Source organism: Crocuta crocuta, unplaced genomic scaffold (genome assembly GCF_008692635.1).
Source record: "Crocuta crocuta isolate KB4526 unplaced genomic scaffold, BGI_CrCroc_1.0 scaffold45, whole genome shotgun sequence".
Classification (NCBI taxonomy): Eukaryota; Metazoa; Chordata; class Mammalia; order Carnivora; family Hyaenidae; genus Crocuta; species Crocuta crocuta.
The window spans coordinates 936,287-959,394 of record NW_027530544.1 but is presented as its reverse complement, the minus strand read 5'-3'; the positions used below and the strand labels follow the sequence as shown (position 1 = coordinate 959,394).

At 36.1% G+C, this 23,108-nt stretch overlaps 1 protein-coding gene across 3 annotated transcripts in view; it reads left to right on the top strand.

Annotated features, from left to right (window-relative positions):
• The window catches only part of MIX23 (mitochondrial matrix import factor 23), a 61,301-nt gene extending 38,571 nt beyond the window's left edge, over positions 1-22,730 (top strand). For all 3 annotated transcript variants that reach the window (XM_077767603.1, XM_077767604.1, XM_077767602.1), the window contains exons 2-5: positions 9,475-9,600; positions 14,833-14,979; positions 19,731-19,790; positions 22,440-22,730. In XM_077767603.1, coding sequence (XP_077623729.1) covers positions 9,475-9,600; positions 14,833-14,979; positions 19,731-19,790; positions 22,440-22,490 — 384 coding nt within the window. In that variant the 3' untranslated portion in view covers positions 22,491-22,730. The remainder of the gene's footprint in view (positions 1-9,474; positions 9,601-14,832; positions 14,980-19,730; positions 19,791-22,439) is intronic.
• The last annotated feature ends 378 nt before the right edge of the window (positions 22,731-23,108 follow it).

Genomic DNA, 23,108 nt, shown 5'->3' with positions numbered 1-23,108 from the left:
TATGAGCAGCAGAGGGGCAGAGAAAGAGGGAGATACAGAATCCGAAGCAGGCTCCAGGCTCTGAGCTCATGCGGGGGTAGGGGGCTGGAACTCATGAACCATGAGATCTTGACCTGAGTTGACGTCAGATGCATAACTGCACCCCCTGAGTTGTTGTTAATTTTAGCCACTCTGGTGTGAAGTGGATCTCAATGTCGTTTTGATTTGTATTTGATTTGATTTTTGGTTTTAATGTGTTGGCCATCTGGATGTCTTTGGAAAAGTGTCTATTCATGTCTTCTGCCCATTTATTCACTGGATTATTTGTTTTTTGACCTTTGAGTTTGGCAAGTTCTTTGTAGCTTTTGAGTACTAATCCTTTATGCGATATGTTATTTGGAAATGTCTTCTCCCATTCTGTCTGTTGCCTTTTAGTTTTGTCAATTGTTTCCTTTGCCGTGGAGAAGCTTTTTATCTTGATGGGGTCCCAATAGTTCATTTTTGCTTTTATTTCCCTTACCTTTGGAGGTATGTCGAGTAACAAGTTGCTGCGGCTGAGGTCAAAAGGTTGTTGCCTGGTTTCTCCACTAGGATTTTGATCGTTTCCTATCTAACATTTAGAGCCTTCATCCATTTTGTGTGTGGTGTAAAAAAGTGATCCAGTTTCAGTCTTCTTCATGTTGCTGTTCAGTTCTCTCAGCACCATTTGTTAAAGAGACTTTTTTTTTTTTCCCAATGGCTACACTTTTCTGCTTTGTCAAAGATTAGTTGGCCATACATTTGTGGGTCCAATTCTCTATTCCATTGGTCTATGTGTCTGTCTAAAACTAAATTTCAAAGGATCTCTGTTAAAAGACCCAACAGTGCTTAAAAACCACTTTTATTTGTTTCTTTTGGAAAGTCAGATAAGATGTAAGGGGAGCAAAAGCTAAATTCTCTTGTAGAACCATTCCATTCACAGAAATAATGTAAATAAAAAGATCATAAAATGAGTTTCATTAGTGAAACCTGGGTAACTTTTTAGATAGTTTTTCTAGGGCTTTTCCAAATGTGTGGTTTATAATGGAGAATACCCTGGTTTAAAAGTCAGAAGATCTGATTTTCTAGAGCTGGCTTTGGCATATCACTTAACCTCGTTGTAAATTAGTATAAGAACATTTGCTGCTATAGGCATATATAGGCACACATGAACATAAGTGAAGGTACTGTGAGATGTAAAAAATGTAGTATAATATTTAGATTTAGATGAATTAGATAAAATTATAAGCTGTGGTTAGCTGGCACATACAAATTATTAATCAAAGATAATATTTTTTAAAGCTGTGAAACCATTACATTTTGCATGTAAGTATCCTAAATATTAACAGCACTGCACTAAGTACTGGAAGAGAAACAGGAAATCGTGTATTTTTATTATAATGATATAAGTACTTTTTCTTTAAAATTTTATTATGAAAATGTCCAAACATTACAGAAAAGTTGAAAGAATTTTACAGTGAACATCTAGATTCTATAATCAGTGATTTGCAATATTTACTCTATCATATACCCATCTCAATCTACCCGTCATTTCACCTCTTTATTTTTTTGATGAATTTCCGAGTAAGTTGTAAACATCTATATTCTTCACTCCTAAACGTGTCACTATTCCTGTCATTAACTAGAGTTCAGTATTTGCTCACTTTCATTCTGTAAAATTTACATGCAGTGAAATGCACTGACATTCTTTTGATATTTACATATACTTGTAGTACAAACCTCCATCAACATAAGAGAATAACATTGTCACCTCCAAAGGTTTCTCATGCCTTTCCCAGTCAGTCCTGTCCATATATCCCTCCTCCTCCCCTCTTATAACTGCTATCCTGATTTTTTTCAATGTAGGTGCATGTTTTAAAGTTTGAATGTTGAAAATATTTTTAAGTTTTTGCAGTTCTTATTTTTCCATTATAAAAGTTGGACTTAGCACTCCTGGAAAATATTCCAAGATGAAATAAAGTCCAGAAAAAATGTTTAAAATTGAGTGTCTAGAATTCCACTTGAATACTCATTTAGCAAGAACTTATTGGATATTTTATTGGTCTGCTAGGGCTTCCATAATGAATTCTACAGACTGGGTGGCTTAAACAACAGAAATTCATTTTTTCACAGTTCTAGAGGCTCAAAGTCCAAGATCAAAGTCCTGTCAGGGTTGTTTTCTGGTTCATCATGTCTTCCTGGCTTGCATGTTGCAGCCTCATTGCTGTGTTCTCACATGGCCTCTTTGTGCACAAAAAGAGAGAGAGAGAGAAAGAAAGAGAGAGAGAGAGAAAGAGAGAGAGAGAGAGATCTCTGGTATCTCCTTGTATAAGGATATAAATTCTATATGATTAGGGCCCCACCCTTATGACCTCATTTAGCCTTAATTACCTCCCTATAGACTTTATCTCCAAATACAGTCACACTGCGAGTTAGGACTTCAACATGAATTTGGTGTGGTGGGAGACACAATTCACTGTATTACCTGTTAGGTACCAGACACTTGGGGAGACTCCGTGGACAGAATATAAAACAAGGAACGTAATGCAAGCAGGTATATAAAACATGTAGAAGATAATTAGAATATAAATAAAATGCTATAAAGGTCAGAAAGAAATAAATAAAGAGATGGTAATTCAGTTGGGCCTTAGGCAGGACCAGGGGAAGTCTAAGTAGAAGGAATGTATTTGGGGGAAATTTTATGTATTTGGGGGAAATAGCCAATCAGTATTGCTGGAATTCAGGATTTACACAGGGACACATTGAGATTATAGAAAAGATAGGAACCAGATTATGGAAGGCCTTGAATGCCAAGTGTGAGATTAGGGAGTCATTTTTGAACAGGGGGTGAAATGATTAAAGGTATGCTTTAGGAACATTCATCAGTACTGCCACAGTCTTTGTTCATTCTCTTTCATGTTTGCAGTTAGCTTTGCAATATCCCTCCTTATCTCAGTCATTCCATTCTCCAGTATATCTTCCTTCAATCTAATCTCCATGGCTTTATACTGTTGTCTTCTCTAAGTTTTAGAATCTAAAGCCATGCATCTAATTTCAGGCTTCTGTGACCAGGTCTAAACTACTTAATATGACATACAAGACCTTTTAAAACCCAGTCCCAAAGTCTTCTCTCTAGTTATATCTCTTACCCTCTCTTATTCATGTTTCTCTCTCCCCAACCACTGCCACCTCCAACATACATCTGAACCCTCTGTCCTGCCACAGAGGCCTCCTTTTCCCTGAATGCTTCAAGCTCTTTATCATTTCTGATATTTTTCCACTGGTTGCCACCCTAAAATCCCTTCTTCCTGACCCTGTCTCTCACCCAGTTCATATATCAGCTGAACAAAATCAACTAAGTATTGTTTCCCAGAATGTTTAAGTTTTTGTATTTCTGGAGGGAATGTTTATTCATTTATACACCATTGATTTTGGTAATTAGGTACAGACAAAATAGACTGTTTTCTAGCATCAGTGATGGTTCCTTTTGTAACGTGTCCAGCTGTTCTCTGGGCCTGGAGGTCCTGGGTGTCAAGAGGACAAGTCTCTGTTTCTAGGGGGTGGGGGGAGCACAGTATGAACATTGCTATAAAAATGTGGTTTGAGGAACAAAATCTGAAAAGAGCACCGTGTGAATGGAATCTACTTGGTACCTTTAGGCAGAGGGTGAGGAGGGAAAGTTTAATGAATTCCAGGTATTCTTTGGAGTACATTTTTATTTTACTGTCACATAATTGACCTTTTACCACACCCCGTATACCCTGCCCAAAAGAGTTAAAGGAATTTACCTGAGGATTAACCTTAGCAATAGAGTATAGTATAATTATAGGGGCAATAGAAAGTTTTCTCTACCCCTCCCTACTAAATATGGGCACTCCTTCAATACCAAAATTGGCCTCTGAGAGAATGAGATTTTCACCCCATAATTACAGATAAGACATAAAATGCAATTTTAAGATAAGTGTCTGAATAATTTTAAAGGGCCAGCCTAAAATTAGAGATTCATGATATATCAGAATCTCTTCTTGTTTTGAGGAGGATGGGATGAAAGATTAGAGAAGCTGGAGACATTACAAAATTTGGAGTGTTATCTTTTGCTGATGCTTTGACATTTAGAAGTTGGTTAGGGTTCTGGGTCCTATACAAAGATGTAGTCTTGAGAGAGCCACTGAACTATGTGTATTTCTGTATTATCTCTGTGGACTTGTGTTGCGGTTTATTGTTTATGATGTCTGCTCAGGGGTGTCTTCTGTATATTTTCTTAGTGAATTTGTGAGAGAGAAAGGGAGGGAGTAGGGAGGATGCCATTGGAGCCAGGCATCAGAGATTAGTCTGTAATTCCTTATGAATAATACACATGATTTACTGGGAGTGCTTAGGTGTCTATGTTGACTTTCATTTGCTCTCAGTCAAATGAGGGCCAGCCAAACTTTTCTCTAGACCCCTTTGGAGTTGCCTTAAGAACTCTGGCGCTGTTTGCACTGTAAATCAGTGTGTGTCTAATGAATTGGTTTGTAGTTCTTTTCCTTCTCCCTTTGCAATTTTGAAAGAAATTCCTTTCTGAATCTTATCCCCCCCCTTTTAGTTTTCTCAGTATCTTTTTTTGGTGACATTTAAGAATAGCTTAGAGTTCTTATTATCAGTTTAGAAATTGTCATTATATTTTCTCTAATTCAATACTGCCCAGTAGAACTTTTTGTGATGGTGGAAATTTGTGCCATCCACTAGTAACATGTGGCCCTTGAGCACTTGAAATGTGGCCAGTGCAACTAAGGTACTGAATTTTAAGTTATTTAATTTTAATTAAAATAACCTCATATAGGTTATTTTCTACCCTATGTCTACCCTATTAAAACTCAAATTTCAGATCATATGTTGATGATTCTCTAGCACACAGAAGATCGATGTATTTGAAAATCCACAGTTGTAGGTTCCATTGGTAAGACTGTGAAATTGACTGATTCATTACCTAGTTAATGCAGATCAATTCCCATTGCTATATAAAACTTAACTGTTTTAATGGAGAGGAATTTGACTATATAGCTAGTGAACAAACTCAAAACTGGTTAAAGTTCATAGTAAATAAAAATTCCAGGGAATGTCAAGCTATGTAATCTTTTACCTGGATTGCTGTGTCCTAACTGATCCTTTTGCATCTACTCCTGTCCCTATCTGATTCATTTCCCACAATTTAATACTTTAACCTAAGCAGTCATTTCAGAATACAGATTTGATCATGTAACCCCACCATACTTAACCACTTCATTGGTTCTCCATTCTCTCAGGAAAAAGACTGAAGTCCTGTAATGTGACCTATAGTGGTAGGCCTCAGTTTATACTGTATTTTCTCTTACTCTCTGTTCAGAAGCCACATTAACTTTTCAGTCTATTAAACATTCTGTTCAGATGACTCTTGTTAAGATCATCCATGATTTCCATCTTACTAAATCCGAAAGTTAATTTGTGTTCACATTTTTCTTGACTTCCTAGGAACATTCAACACAGGTGACCATTCCCCTCCTGAAACCTTTTCTCTGACTTCTGTGATATCACAGTTTTTCTCTTGCACTTTAAATGCTAGAGTTCTTTCTTGACCCCCTTCATTCCCAACAGTGTTCCTCAGTGATCTCTTCTCGTCTCATGACTTTTAATAACATCAACTTGTTAATATAACTCTAGCCTTGTTTAGTGTCAGACTGGTATTTTCAACTTTCTATCCAATTTGTCTATGCAGATATTTAATAAGCGTCTCAAACTTACCAGGTCCAGAGCAGAACCTTAAAAAAGGAAGGGAGGGAGGAAGGAAGGAAAGAGAGAGAGAGAGAGAGAGAGAGAAAGAAAGAAAGAAAGAAAAAGAAAGAAAGAAAGAAAGAAAAAGAAAGGAAGAAGGAAGAAAGAGAAAGAAAGAAAAGAAACAAAAACTTTTTGTGCGCAAAAATTCAGTCCTATTCAAAAGGAGAGATAGTACCATGGATCCCTATGTACCCAAACCTTAACTTCAGTAATCAATTCATAGCCACTCTTGTTTTATTTATATTGTACCACTCACCCTAACCTATCCAGATTATTTTGCAGCACACCCCAGATTCCATAGTTTTTTCTGTAAATATTTCAGTCTCTATCTCTAATAGATTATAACTTTAAACACAATATCAGTATCACATACAATTAACAATAACCCTAAATATCATCAAATATCCTTTGAGTCATAATGGAACTTTGATCTCCTTCCTTTCAAATCTTTTCCTCCCTCAGTCTCCCTGACATCAGTTAATGACACTACCATCCATTCAGTTGTTCATGCCTCAAACCTAACAGTCATCTTGTTTTCTCATTCCCCACCACCAATTCATCAATTTAGCCTATCTACTTTCAAAATATATCCTGAATCCAGCTTCTTCCAAATTCTGTTGCTACCTCTCAATCAACCAGTCTATCTCTTGCCTAGACCACCATAGTAGTCTGCTAAATAGTCACCCTGTTTCCATTCTCTTCTCTATAATCCATTCTTCATCTACAGGCGAAGTTATCTTTTAAAAAATTAATCATGTTATAGCATTCCTTTGCCTAAAACCCTGTTGCCTTTAGAACAGAATCCTTAATTGTTTCCATGGTCCCTGTTGTCCTTCATTTTCTGGTCTACTCTGACCTCACGTAATATCACTTTTTCCCTTATTCACTCCTAGCCCACTTGCCTGCTTTTTATTCTTCATATACCCCAAAGTTTGTTCTTGCCTTACCAATTTTGACTTATTCCCCCACATGTCCTTTTAGTTGGCTCATTCATGTCATTCAGTTCTTAGCTCAAATGCTGTATCTTCAGAGAGGCCTTTCTGGATCTCCTTATCTAAAGTATTAGCCCCTCAGCCCCACTGTCATTCTTCATCCAATTACTTCAGCTTGTTTTCTTTTTCACAATATTATTCGATACTGTAACTGTCTTGTTTATTGAGGCACTTGCTTATTATCTGTCTCTCCCTATGAGAATTTTGCTCTTTGAGAGCAAGGACCTTTATTCACCACTGTAGCCCTGGTATTTAGAATGGTGCCTGACACCCAGTAGACATTACTAATATTTTTTGAATGAAAAGTGAGTTAATAAATGAACTGTGTTCTAAATGCTGCATATGTTTAAAGACAAAAGATTGTTGAGGACTCTTGGCCAAGGAAAGAGTTTTATCTAAAAGGTGTAATTTAAACCTTGGCTCAGGAGATCATTTTGATGTAGATAGGAGAAAAGAGAGATTTTTAAAAGAGATTTCTTTCTTTCTTTCTTTCGAATAGTCAAGTTGTAGGCGTGCTAAAGTTGGAAAGGAAGGTCCCTGTGTACTACTTCGGCCATTTGTGTAGTTTTTGACACTAAATGGTGCTCCCGCCATTTGTTTGGAATCTGCCATTCACATATATATCCTCCATTGTACTCAAAACACTCAGAGTGGTGGTTGCTTAGTGAATATGTTGACATTCCCTTAATCCAGTTTATAGAGAATAATAGTACTGTTGATCAAAATAGAAAGATACTGGAAGAGAGGATAAGATAGTGACATTGGTTNAGGGTCAGAGAGAGAGGGAGACACAGAATCTGAAGCAGGCTCCAGACTCTGAGCTAGCTTTCAGCACAGAGCCCGACACAGGGCTCGAACCCATGAACCGTGAGATCATGACCTGAGCTTAAGTTGGATGCTTAACTGACTGAGGCACCCAGGCGCCCCTGTTCATGTTGGTTTTAGACCAGGCATTTGCCTGTGTTTTATTAGTCTAAATTATAAGCCTTCTACAGCTATTTAACTTCTAGATTGAGATCTAGAAAAAGCCATTAAAATACTGATTAAAGATTAATAGACTGATAGGAACAGAATCTAAACTGCAGACTTAGACTGAATGGCTTAAATGGTTATTATAATTGGAAACACATAAATGTTCATTATTGGGGAAGTAGTCTTATAGACTGTGACACCTCCACAGGATATTTATGCAACTATTAAAAATGTCTTCAGGCCACTTTGAGTAATAAGGGCAAAATGCTCATGGTATAATGTCATAAAAGCAGACTTTAAAATGTTTCAAAAGACCTCCAGTTTATAAAAATATTCATAGGTATGTACAGAAAGAACTAAAAACATCTTACAATATTAATAATAGTCAACTATGGATGACTTTGTTTTAACTTTTTTCCAATTTTTCTAAAATGATTTGTAAAACTTTAATCATAAAAGCTTTTATTTTAACCAATGGATGAAGAAAGAAATGAAGTTGGTTTGAGTCATTGATTTCAGTTTGGCAAAGGAAAGAAATAAGTTGGTATGTTGAAGGAGGTGTAGAATCAACCAAAGTTCCCTTTAATACACTTCAGTATTGAATGTTAACTTGTTGGGTGTTTTTAATATATTTCTAGCATTGTATACTTCAGTTTCCCTGATGATTTTTCAGTCATCATGTTTTGTTTTGCTGGGCTGAGGGGTGGAGATAATTTAAGAAACAATTAAAAAAGAAAGAGAAGAGTATAATATAGTGCTAGAAACAGTTTCTAGAGTTTGTATTTTCTAGAGACAGAGTGTACCTGATGCCCAGCCTTTCTCTAGTGACAAGTGAAAAGAAGTACAAGTACCCTAATCAAAATGTAGAGAGAAGGGACTCTCCTATGTGGCTATTATCACCAGAGTCTTTCTAAATCCCCTGCCTTTTAGTATTATTTTTCTTTTGGTTGGTTTTTTGAGAGTTAGAGTCTTTTCAGGAGGAAGAGATCCTTGGGAAATGTGAGTAGGGTCGCTAAGAAAAGGCAAAACTAATTTCTGTTTGTTCTATGAATAAGAAAGCCATGCAGAGATTTGATTCCTTCTCTAACGGCATGCTTTGTTTTATTATTTTTGTAACAAAAAAAAAATAAAACAATCATAGGAAAAAGCTAAAAAATACCAAAAAAACCTAGAAGGTCATAGGTTAATTTGTACACGTGAACCACTACTGAGTGTTTTTTATATATAGCTTTATAGAATTTTTCCATCTAGGACCACATTTTAGAATGATAGACATAGAGGGAATAGAGCAAGCAATTATGCTGGATTGTTTGGGACAATTTGAGGTAATCCAGTTTAGTAGAAACTTTTATTGGCTGTATGCTTGGATGGAAAGAGCACACACTGTTTGCTAAGCATGTGTCAGCAGGTGTGGTTTAAAAATGAATAAAACAGTCATGACCCTTGAGATGGTCACATTTGAGCCAAGGAAACAGGGTTGATGCCCATTCTTAGAATTACTATTAAATAATCTACCTATTATTCTTCTTGTAATATTATTCTTGTAATAAAGATTTTCCTGTGGATGCACTAAATTTGTCATGGTTTCTCTACTTCTAACTTACAGCGTTGTAAAATATCCAAGAAATTTATGGAGTTTTTTTGTTGTTGTTTAAATGTTTCTTTTTTATCACTTAACTTTCCATTCAGGTTATTATTCTTTTATTTTAAATATATATAGGAATTACTCAAGGTGATGAGGACGATTGATGACAGAATAGTACATGAATTAAACACTACGGTTCCAACAGCTTCCTTTGCAGGGAAAATTGATGCAAGCCAAACCTGTAAACAACTTTATGAGTCTGTAAGTGTATCTTTTTAGTCTTCCGTGCTTCCTTTATTCCTTTCTTTGCAGGCAAAATAAGAAACCAATTGACATATAATTAAACTGGACAAAAATATGACATCTTCATGTTTTCTTGCCTACATCTGAGGGTGTGTATAAGTTTTGATTTGGTTGCTACAAACTAAAGAAAACGTGTGATCTTATTTACAGGTTTCTGGAGAGATAGTTCTCAGGAATGAGGGCATTTTTTGGCCCTTTATGGGCAGCCTTTAACTTAAGAAACCTTATGCACCAAGGAACAGAGTAGAGAGTGAGTCAAGTAAGACAGTGAAATAAGAGAAAGGGCTTTGAATGAATCAATCCTAAGAAGCCAGACACCTGATATAATGAATTACAGACTTTTATACTTTCTATATCTTTTTTCTTCCCTCAATCATCAGGGAGGGGAATAGAAGCATTTGATAGTCGGGAGAGAAGCCACAGATAAATTATCCTTTCCTGAGGCTTTGGTTTCTCAAATATATATATTTTTTCATAGCCTCTTAAAGATTCCTTTTATGTCTCTTTATAATTTCCAAAAGCAAAAGGAAATAGTAATGTAGCCAAGTATTTTTTTTACAATTTACTTATATCTTTTCATTAATTTGGAAGCAAATGTTCAAATGGCATTTGCTTTTCTTTGATCTCCCACTAGATTACTATTTAGATTCTTATAAAGAAGATATTACTTAAAACCTAAAATTCTATTTCTCAGTTATGAAAAACAGTCAGTTTTATTCATACCAATTAAATTCAAAGCATTAATAATTGCTGATGTTTTTGTTCTGCTTTTATATGAAAGTGTGTTATTTTATTGAGTGGTCAGGTGATTCTTGTGGCTTGAGAAAAATTGCAAAGTTGTGGACTTTAATGAATAGAATCCAGTATTGGAAGTAGGGAGCCATGAATCGAAGCCCTAATTTATTTTGAGGTTGTTCACTTAGTTTCTTTGGGTAGCTCTGATCATAGAAATTTATGATCAGTTTAGTGATGCCCCCCTCACTACCCATATAATCTCTAGAATCTATTCAATTGTTTCCATTTATAATCTTTTTTTAACCTAAAGATTTATAGCATAGGGATTAACAATGTGGATTCCAGATGTAGATTAAATCCTACCTTTACTTCCTCCTAACTTGTAACCTTGAACATGTTACATAACTTTTTGCCTCAGCTTCCTTATTTGTAAAATAATAACATAACAGTATCTAGTTCATGGGGTTGTTAGAGGATTAACTGAGGTAATATAAAGCGCTTACTATACTAAATGTTTTACATATAAATGTTTAGTGCATCTATTATTATTGTTGTTATTATTTCTTATCCCTTTGTTGAACTAAGATAATCTTGCAGATTGGAACCTTTTGTTTTGGATATTTGAGATCTTTCTGTCTTGGATATTCTCATGTATGTGTTTGGGTTTTTATCTGTCTGTATCCTAAAGGGATTCAGCAACATGAACATCAGAGAAAGTGGTTTTGTGCCAGGGATCTGGCCTGTGGCAGAGTGCCCATGCCAGTAAGTACCACTGAGTTCCCTTAGATATTATCTCAGTTAAGAGTGGAGCTCTGTGAAATGTCCAAATTGCTTAAGGTTACTTTGACTTCTTTTAGCCCCTGACCCTTCCTTCTATAGCTGATGAAGGAATGTTTGCACTCTCTCTAATGATCATACTTCTTCATAGCAGATGATCAGCAAAGTTATTATGAACTACTAATTGTAGAAATTCCAAATCTTAGAATATTCTTAATAAAAATAATTTTTTAATTATTTTTTAATAATAATTATTATTATTCTTAATAAAAATATTTCATTATTAGAGCATAGTCCCTTGAATCTATGAATTTTTTCTAGCTGTACATTGTTTATTCTCAAGATAAACGTAAAAATCAATGCTGAACATTAAAAAGTCNTGACCTGAGCCAAAGTCAGACGCTTAACTGACTGAGCCACCCAGGCGCCCCTATTTTTTTAATTTCTAATAGTTTATTTTGATAAACTCTCTCTCAGAAATAAAAAACATTAAAAAAATTTTTTTAACATTTATTTATTTTGAGAGACAGAGGGACAGAGCACGAGTGAGGGAGGGGCAGAGGGAAAGAGGGAGACACAGAACTCAAAACAGGCTCTAGGCTTTGAGCTGTCAGCACAGAGCCCTACGCAGGGCTCGAACCCATGAACTGTGAGATCATGACCTGAGCCAAAGTGGGCCACTTAACCAACTGAGCCACCTGGGCGCCCCTAGTATTTTTATCTTAATGATGCTTAAACCAAGGGTCATTGTCAGGGTTCTGACAAATGACATTTCAGAAATTAGAGCTTATTTTATTTTTTTATTATTTAAAAATTTTTTTAATGTTTTTTTATTTATTTCTGAGAGAGAGAGAGAGAGAGACAGTGTGAGCAGGGAGGGTCAGAGAGAGAGGGAAACACAGAATCTGAAACAGGCTCCAGGCTCTGAGCTAGCTGTCAGCACAGAGCCCGACGTGGGGCTTGAACCCACGAACTGTGAGGTCATGGCCTGAGCCACCCAGGTGCCCCCAGAAATTAGAGTTTAATGTAGAGTTAATTTAGAATCAACCTTTCTTCATGAAAGAAAAACACCCAAAAACTATAATCAGGAAAACTGTTGGCATTGTTTCCCTTAAAGGCAAAAAGCACTGTTTTAAAATAATCGTTAAAAGATAGTAGGTGAGGGGCACCTGGGTGGCTCAGTCAGTTAAGTGTCTGACTTTGGCTCAGGTCAGGATCTTGTGGTTTGTGAGTTCGAGCCCCATATCAGGTTCTGTGCTGACAGCTCAGAGCCTGGAGCCTGCTTCAGATTCTGTGTCTGCCTCTCTCTCTCTGCCCCACCTCTGCTCGTGCTCTGTCTCTCTTTCTCAAAAAAATAAATTAACATTGAAAAAATTAAAAAAAAAAAGATAGGTAAAAATTTGACTAAAAGAAGTTCTTAGAGTTTTGGTAAAGCACCGTAAAACTGGGAAGTCCTAGATAGACCCCTGCTAGACTAGCTTCGAGTCACTCTCTTGCCCCATCCTAAATGCCTTCATTTCAAAATTGCCTACCCCAAATCAAAGGAAGTATGGTTATGATATGGTTATCATTGAGAAATTTTCTCCTGTAACCAAGGGAGCTACTAGTTATCAAGCGTCCTCATTTCTTTGACATGTGTATAGAAGTCCATGTATATTCCTCTTGCATATGGCTCTTAATTCTGAATTTTCTTGAAGGATGATCATGAAAGCTAGACTAAAATAATTGATAGCACAGAATAAAAGATGATTTGCTCAGTCTTTCTGTCCATAGGAGAGTGGGTTCACAGTGGGACTAATCTGAAGGAAAAGTACACAGGCGAAGGTAGGAGGGTGGTTTTCAGCAAGAAGTATATCTGCAGGAAAGGGGCCAAGTTAAAGAGAGGAACAGTGGAGGAGAGCCCAACCATGGAAGGAACCTGTGTGGTGAGAGAGGAAAATATTGAACATTTTAATAACATGTACATAATTTGAATTTGGGGATTTTAAAATGCAGATAGAAAAAATGAAAATACTTTGACAGACTCCTAGTTGGTGCTAATGCTATTCCACCAATTATTGGGGGTTTAGACAAAATATCAAAGTGATTAAATAGCATCTGACATATGAGCAGTATATTGAGTTATGTTACCCTTAAATTTTAGAGGTAGAAAGGATATTAGCAATTATTTACTCATAATTCATAATTTTGTAAAAGAGGAAACTGAAACCTGGAGATGCTAATTACTTAGCCAGTGTCACACAGGAAGAGCTTCTTAACTCTAAGTAAGGATGGCTCTTTTCTTCCATTTGGGGAATTTCCCTGCCCTCATTGGCTCCTTTCATTTTCTGGAATTATACCTGAAGGAGGAAACAAGTAACAGAGCAGTGTATTAGGCAATGAAATATAAGCCTTGGGTTGTCCTTGTGAATCCTAAACATTACAATGAAAAAAATTAGCATGTTAGTAATTTACTATAGTTGGGGCTAATGTCTCTTAGTTTGATTTACTTCTCTTCACACAGGTAGGATTTATAATCCATGCACTTTTAGTATTATTGCACTCTGGAAATGCATAGGTTTTTTTCCTGGTGCATATTAGATCAGTAGTTCTTAACTGCAGGGTCCTGACATGATCATTAAGAGATATATTTCAAATAACACAGGAAGAATGCTTATAGAATGGTTTAGTCTTGTATTTTATATAAAAATGTGTATAACAGTTAGGTTAGCCCTAGTATAACTGTTATTAGCATAGCATTAAGATACTCTCCTCAGAGGGAAGAAGGAATGATACAACATGATTACATGGAGGAAGTTAACACCTAAATTTTAGTTGGAACTGAACCACTTTTATATGCTCCACTAATTATAATGGCGATTATATATTATTTTAGCACTTTGTTTTTATTCTCCCCCATGTTTATGGGGCATCATCCGAATTTGAGTATGATCATGGGAACGTGTTTGAATAATGACCATCATACTTCGTGAATGAAGGAAGAAAATAAATGCAAATTGTTGTATTGGATTTGTTACATAAAGATGAAAGTGAGTAAAGAATTGCCCTGCCAGATGTCCCTTTAGCTGGCACACATAGTTGATGGAGCCAATAATCTGTACTTCATACACAATTTTCCCATATTAATACCTTAAAACCCTGCAAAAGGCTCTGTCTTGCATAGGTAAAAGTAACATTCTTTGTTTTTCTTTATCGTCGTGGATTGCTTCTTCACATCACTACATAATTTCTTGCACTTAGTGACAACACAAGGTTGAAAAAAACCTATGAAAGGAGAAAAAAGAGAGGAAGAATAGCAGTAGTGGCCCCGAAAGTGTGTGAGGGTGGGTGGAGGGTAGAACACAAGGGAGGGAATACTGGGGACAGAAATGTGGGGAGAAGGGACTGAAATGAAAAGCCCTGTGTGGGGATTGCAGAAAGAGGAGTGGGAAATCCCAGAAGCATATTGAAGGAGGAAGACAACCCGACCTCATACTTTCCACCATGGGAGGTGCTTCCTTAGATCTGTTTTTAGGTGATTTAGCTGGTTCAGCATAGTGTTCTCTTCCATAGATTCAGTTTTTAAAAATTGTTTTAGAAACATTATATTTCTGTAGCCTAAATATAAGAATTTAAGAAAAAACACTAAAATGTAAAAAATTGGTATGATTTTTCTCTCTTGTTCCTTTGTTCTTTTAGTTGATGGAAGCTCATGCCAGCAGGGACAGAGTCATAAAAAATTGTATAGCTCAGACCTCAGCTGTAGTAAAACGCCTCCGAGAAGAGAGAGAAAAGAATTTGGATGATTTAACGTTATTAAAGCAACTTAGAAAAGAACAGACAAAGGTAAGTTGAATAAGCTTTAAATTTCTAAGCAAAAGATTTTCAAAATAGCTATCAAAATAAATTTAGCTATCCAAATAAAGGCAATTTTTTTAATACCTTATTTATTTTTTTGAGAGAAAGAAAGCATAAGTAGGGGAGGAGGGGCAGAGAGAAAGGGTGGCAAGATCGGAAGTGGGCTCTGTGCTGACAGCTCAGATCCTGGAGCTGCTTCAGACTCTGTCTCCCTCTCTTTGCCCCTCCCCTGCTCATGTTCTGTCTCTGTCTCTCTGTCTCTCTTTCTCAAAAATAAATACATGTTTAAAAAAAAAGAAATGGACATTACTTTAAAAGAAAAAAGGATCAATCATTTTTAGTGGGCTTTATTTTATTACATTTAGATACTAGTTGGTGTGTTAATTTGCATTTCATGAATATATGCAGTGTAGCAGCTTTAGCTTAAAGAAACATACAATCATATTTTCTTTCCATTTCTTTATATATTGTACTATTAAATATAGTAGGATTGATACAGACCAACACCACAACGGGAAATCATATCTGTATCTATGTTTAAAGGCTTGACTTAAAAATAAACTTTTTTAACATATTTACATTTTGAGAATGTAAAAGAAGTTGCTATGGGTCTTTGGTTCTTTTTGGATACTTTTTTTGTTTCCAATCTATCTTGCATCCCTACAGTTTTCACTTTTAAGAAAACAGCAAGTATCTACTGAGTGATATGTCAGAGGAAGCCTTTTTTCCCCAAAGTCAGCTGTAATGTAGATAGGGTGTGGACCTCAGAGTATAAGAAATGGAACAGAACCGTTCCTTTATAGCCGTTAATGGTGACATGTCAATAAAACAGTTGAAATGTGTACCATATTTTATGAAGTGAAATGCATTGCTGTCTTTCTTTGCAGGGGGGCTGTTTAAAGAGTGATTTTTTTAAAAATTTGATATAATTTTAAATTTACAGAAAAATTGCAAGAATAGTACAGGGAACTTACTTATACCCTTTACCTACATTCACCTATTGTTTGCATTTTGCCCCACCTGCTTTGCAATACATTCTCTCCACCCTCCCCTCCTTCTCCCTCCTCCTTCCCTCCTTTCCTTGTTTTCTTCCCCTTCCTACCTCACATAGGCATTTTTTTCCCTGAACCATTTGGCAACAATGTTGGGTACATTGTTCCTTTGCTCCTTACATACTTGGTGATTTCCTAAGAAGGGCTTTTTCCTACATGACCACTGAGCAATTATCAGAAGCATGTCTATATTTCAGGGTAGTGCAATAGGTGACTTGCTGATACTTGCATATTGGATGACTGAAAACCCGGTATGGGACAGAATTGTGTTTTTCATTACTGAACAGTCATGAGGTCTGCCCTTCATTTAGTAGATGTAGCCAAACTTTGAAAAAGGAGCCTTAGCATCTCTCTCAAGCCTTTATTTTTGTAGCTGCCCATAGCTGAGTGTGTGCACTTGCTCAGTCATCCCACTGATGCACTGTCTTGCTGGATTCTTCCACTGTCTTTGTGGCTCTCTATTCATGACAATTGCTACAGTCCTGTATTCCATACCTGCTCATTCATCAGGCAGTGGTGGGGTCCTCAGGCAGTGAACTTAATGCTGAAATCGTCATCTTAGTCATTGATTATGAAGGCTTTTATAGATAATTTCTATAAAGCTAGTTAAAATCTAGTTATTTTTGGATTTTGTATTTTAACAGACTCTTGAAAGTTTTGACAAAGGAAATTGCAGGGCAGGGCTATTATATCAAACTGAAACTCATTATTTGCAAATTACATCAAACAAACACTACAGTGACTCGAATGGAGAGCAAAGTTCAGAAACCACGGAGTCGTTGGGAGTGATGTGTCACATAATTGGCCCACCCTCATCTCTGCCCTTCAGCCTCTAGAGCACAGAGAGAATCACCAGGATGACCACTGTAAGCAGTAGTTTCAGAAACCAGTCATCAAGTTATAAAAGGTAGCTTTCTAGTCAGATACTGTGTAGGACTAGAGGGTAACCATGAATAGTACCTAACCAAATAAGGAAGCTTGAATTTTTTTTAATTTTCAAGCTTTCTTCATTTTCATGAAGATTATGGAATCAGAAAGAGAACTCTTAGAGATGTTCCAGCTCTACCTCTTCATTTTTTTGATGAGGAAGCTGGGACTAAGAGGTACTGACAACCCCAGCTAGTAAGTGGTAGAGCTGAGACTTTAACCCATGACTTCTGACTCTGGATTCAGTGCTTTTACATCAAATCGTGACTGATAGTCAGATTCTGCGATTACTGTAGAGAACATACTTTATTTATATGCAGAGATGCCAGTGTAAAAGTTCCCAGTTCTTTCCCAGAGTCCTTAACTCAGAAAAAGCACATTCCTTGTTGGAACTGTGTAACTACTATCACCCACTGTCACCTATTCCAACTTCCTTTGAAAGGAAGTTTACCTGCTTAAAACCTAAAGCCTCAAAAACAACCATCTCTGAGGTAGCATTTTGTTGGTGGTGCTGAAATTGTATTAAAAGTTGGTTGTAATATCTGCAGCATTCAAGAATAGAAAAAACATGGATTATAAAGGCAGATGGCCCTAATGAAATGAATCCCATCTACCACTTGGTGGCTTTGTAAACTTGTAAGTTAATTACTCTGAAATAATCTGATTTTTGGTTTGTGGAGTTGAGACTTCTTTTGTTTTTGTTTTTAGAGATGAGGATTAAGTTATATAATGTGTGTAAGAGTTAGCATATTACCTAATGCACTTAGTGGTTGTTTTCCTTTCCTTTTTTGAGTTTCTGGGACCCCATATTTTTTACATTAATCCTCCTTACAATAGCTCCTAACCACTGGTTTATACTTTTTGTTTAATCACTATTAAGGGGTAGGGGAGGAGGAGTATGCAAATCCTCTGTAGCAGTGCATTCTCTTTTTGGAAACTAATTACTGAAAGATTTTCTTGTATACTATGAAAATCTGCCTCCCTGCAACATGTGATTATTGCTCCTTAGTCTTCGTCAGACCTCTGGCTGTATGCTCAAGGTGTGGAAAACTCATGCCTTTCTAGATCATTTGGGCCTTATGTATTCCCCTCTTTCTCTGTTTTTCTTCTTGATTCTTTTTTCTTTATACCTATATACCTATGTAGGAGAAGTCTAAACCCATTTGTTCTAGTGGCATGTCATGACCCTGTTTTTTGATTGAGTTTGTTACTTCTTTGGCAGTCAGTCCAGGCTTTGACAGAGCAGTGAAGCTTTAATGATTTCTGGTCCATGTAGCTGATTAAAATCTGAGGTTGCTTTGATGTCAGCAGATGGTCAGTCTTGTTACTACTTTACAGCACGAGACTGGTTGTCAGAAATGCAGTCCTACCTCTTATTCTAGTTTCAGTCCTATGTACCTGCCTATACTCTAACACCAGTTCTGAGTCTAGCAATGGGTCAGTATTAAGTTCTTGTCTTATTAGTGTTACATGCACACTGCTTAAACATCCTGCCTGAACTCTGCTGCTAACTGGTCAGGTTCATGGGCCTGGGTTCCTGACTCGTGGTTGCCTAGATCTTGTCTGGCTCTCTGGTATTTTGTTCCCAAATCTCCTGGCTTGAGTCTTAACTTTGGCCCTAGGAAGGCATCCTGGTTTTAACCTCTTGGCTGCTTCAACCTGTAGTTCATGCTTTTTGTCCTCATTTTCCTGGATATTTCCAAGCCTTCTTCCTGGAGCTAGGTAGTTTCTTTCCGTTTAAGTTTCTTTCACCAGAAGTGACTAGGAGTATGATGGGCCCCCCCATCTGGGCCTGGCAATGGAATTGGCTACTTTTCTGATGGAATAATTAGGTTGGCAGTTGTCAGGAAAATTAGAAAGACTGTAGCATTAGCCTGAGCTCTGGCTGTATGCTCAAGGTGTGGAAAACACCTGCCTTTTTAGATCATATGGGCCTTATGTATTCCCCTTCTTTCTCTTTTTTCTTCTTGATTCTTTTTTCTTTATCCGAATAAGGTTGCCACCTCATTTTTATTCTGTGTTGTCTTTGCAAATCTGTATTGTAGGATCAGTAACTAGAACTAGAATTATTGAATTCAAGGACATGTGAATTTACATTTTTATAAATCTTACCAAATTGCCCTCCATAGAGGTTGCAACAATATATACTCTTACTAACAATGCGTATATCTTTTCCCATACTCTCAGTAGTAGTAGGTTTTATCAGACATACTCATTTAAAAAAATGTTTGTCATATTATGGCTTGATTTGCATTTTTTTTTATATGACCAAGATTGTATATTTAAAAAAATGTTTATTGACCATTTGTATTCCCGTTGTNTCTCAAGGTGAGGGGTGCCTGGGTGGCTCAGTCGGTTAAGTGTCCAACTCTTGATTTCCTCTCAGGTCACGATCTCACGATTGTGAGTTTGAGCTCCATGTCAGGCTCTGTGCTGACAACATGGAGCCTCCTTGGGATTCTCTCTCTGTCCCTTCCCTGCTCAAACTTTTTCTTTCTCTCTCTCTCTCAAAATAAATAAACTTAAAAATAAATAAGGCTCTCAAGGTGATTATAATATGCTTGAGAACCACAGCTTTACAAGATTTAACAGCCGATTAGATACTGGAATAATGGGCTATGTCCAAGATCTAGCCCAGGTGATATCATTAACAAATGGAGGAGCAATAGCTCATTTTATTAGGAAACTATAAATAGAACTTGGTTTTAGTTCTTTAATTTGAATTTTCATAACTCCAACCTTTTTTTTTCTTTTTTGCAGTTAAAATGGATGCAGTCAGAATTAAATGTTGAAGAAGTTGTAAATGACAGGAGCTGGAAGGTATAAAATAATGCTGTTTCTTGGAGGGAACTAGGAGGGAAACTGAACTAGCAAAGGGAAACCAAGGGAGGGGAGTAAGGAGTCCCTTGAAGCTCTCAAGAAGAATAGACATCCTTCATTTATAAGCAACTGAAAGTTTTAACTTTGAGAAGGATGCAGTTGGCATCCAAATACAGTCACCTTATAAAAATCAACTTTAGAGTCGTATGGTAGATTTCATGACATGCCATGGTAACAGAATTGGAGACATTTTGTATGTTTCCTAATACTAATTATGGGCATATTTGTTATTTAAGGTTATTAGTAGTTAACTCAGAACCTTCAATGGCCTTATTTGTTAAAATTAGCCTTTTAAAACCCCATTGGTTTGCATAAATTTTCATATCATTAACTATGCTTCATTAGCAATTTTTTACAATGGCTTGCTTTCTGACATACCTGATCACAAAACTTATTTGTACATAACTTTACTGATACCTGATAATAGAGCTTTTTATGGCTGCTAGGTTCACATGTTCCTTATTGCTACCTGCCTAGTTCTGAATAGGAATTATTGGAGGACCAGGATTCAAGGACTTTACCTGTAGTCAAAAATCACAAAATGCTGACTTCAGTTGTATGAAATGGTATATCTGTATACCCTTCTCTAAAACTTCAAAGATTTCCAAAGGGAAAAAAATCTATGAAATCTGAAAGAATGAGCTGAAAATTCTGTTTTATCCTTTGAAATTAAGCAATGGAATGAGGTTAAACACAGAGAGAGGTTAACTGAACCCAAACTAGAATGTACCAACTTGTAGAGCTAAGAATAAATTGCAGAGTACAAATTAATTGTCTTTGCTATATCACTTTTCTTTATTCTGTCCTCTCGGCCAGGATTTCCTATTCCTGCTCTTTCTACCAACGTGAGAAGGTGTTTACTGCTTGAAAAACTTTGGCGATATTTGTTCATTTATGTTCTACAGAGAGATAATATTTACTCTTGGGATGGGATAGGGAGGGTACAATGAATATCTGATTTGAAAAACCCAGTGGAGAAGTTGGTATATGTCAAATGTAGTGGGAGGAGTGAAGCATTTTTAGATTTGTTACTTGTTTTAAAGAAAATACACTCCACCCAGTCTATAAAAACCCAAGTTCTCTATGTGATTTAAAAAAAAAAAAATGTAGCTATCGTGCAGTAGGCCAGCAAAAGTTAGGAAGGCGTTTAGGAACAAGATTTGGAGAAGCTTGGCCAAGTCATACATGTCCCAACCATTGTGCCAAGGCCACTAATCTGAAGCCTCCCCTGGTTTGAGCATTGGGAACTTGAGGGAAATGTCAGGACTGGAAACCAACAAGAGATGAACTGTAAGACGAAAGGGCCAGAAAGAGTATATTTAATTTCTGTACTTTTTCTTTTAATTGTGAGTTAACACATACCAAAGAGGATATAACATGTTGAATTTAAGGAATATTGATAGAATGAACACTCATGTGTCTTCCACCCAGCTTAAGAGATTGAATAAACCAGTACCATAAAAGCTCCCTCTGTAGATTTTTCTTTTATTTTTATGGTAGTCCACAGTGGCCATTATAGGTTGTTTGTGTGTGTGCGTGTGTGTGTGTGTGTGTTTTAACCTTAAAAATGATTTGTTCCTTATGTCAATGAAGAATAAAGGTAAATTCTAAGAAGAAATTCTTATAGATTTTTGTAATTTTTTATTTGGACACTTAAAATTTTTAGACATGATTAAATATTTTTTAAATATTAAAGGATATATGGTAAAAAATTCTACCTCTCATTCCTCCCTTTCAGCCATTTCCTTTCCCTCTCCTTCTAAAAGGATGGCATATACTATTAGATATTTGCACATTTTCTAATTTTTTGTGAGTATACACACATTTTCCTGTTAGTTGCATGTATGGAACTATTACTGTCCACACTTTTTTTTCCCCCTTAATATATCTTGGAGGTCTTTTCAAATCAGAACATACAGAGCTTCCCTATTCTTTTTTATGTTTGCATTATATTCCACTGAATGGCTGTACCAAAATTTTTATTTAACACACTCCCATATTGACAGACACTGAGTATAGAATGTTCTTTTAACATTTATGATAGGTTATTTATTTAGGTTTTTAGAAAACAAGTTAAATAGAACAAAACATTTTATAAATTTACATAGTTTAACAAATGATTGCTCTCCCTTTAAGTATACCTACTTGTGAGAGGGATCTGCTATTCTTTTAGGAAATCACAACAGATAGCTAAGTAAAATCTGCATTGTAAAAAGAAGAAAAAAAGCTTTATCTCAAATTTATTTTTAGATATTTTTGTTTAACTGTCCAGAATATGGAATGAAAATGTTTGTTGGTTACTGTTACTAAATAAATAAGCAAGCTTGTGATGATTTTTTTCCTTGAATAATATGAATTTTATTAAAAAGTTAAAATTATCTCATAAATGGACATCAAAACCTTCTGTATTCTTAGCACTTGTAAGTCAGTTTGAACTGCTGAGGAAACTAAACAGATTTAGTTCTCTAAATCTGTTGACCTGGGATAAAAGTGGTTTTGTCCTCCTGAACCATGCTAAATTTAATTCAGTTCCAGGTTTGATTTATACAAGATGACTCAGTGACCTTTGTCTGTGTTTAAATATTTTAGGTGTTTAATGAACGTTGCCGAATTCACTTCAAGCCTCCAAAGAATGAATAAAAAGATACTTTTTTATAAAAGAACCAGGACATCTCATAAGAGCTAAGCATGACAGATATCAACAAGGTGGGCTTCCTAGGATGATTTCTGAGCCAACAGTCCAAGACCTTGTGTTGATTTCAGCCCCACTTAGCCAAGACCTTAAGTACAAATAATTCTGATAATTATGGAAAAATCAACTGTTATTTTATACTGATTCTGTAAAAAAAATGTTTTGTAACTATTAAAATAATTTTCTGACTCAGTGTACATATTTATTTGATTGTTTTCCAAGTTGAGATCATAAGTTCTTATAAGAGAAAATACAGTTTCAGTATCTGATTTTATTCTATTATACCTTTTTGATTTTTATAAATTTATTGGCAAGAACGTGGACCTTTTTTGGTCACTGATGATTTTATCTTTTTATTTATGTTTGTGGGGTTTATTGCTTCCATTAAGTAAGAGGGCAATATTATAAGCTGGATACCGTTCAAACAAACTTTCTTTTGGTACTTTAACTTATCTTGTTTTCATATGCAAAAACTAATTTTGGGTGGAATTTTCCTGGGCAATATTTCCAGGGGCAATGAAAAGGAAAATGGTAAAATAAATCTTAGAAAGGCAGAGGAGGGCTTG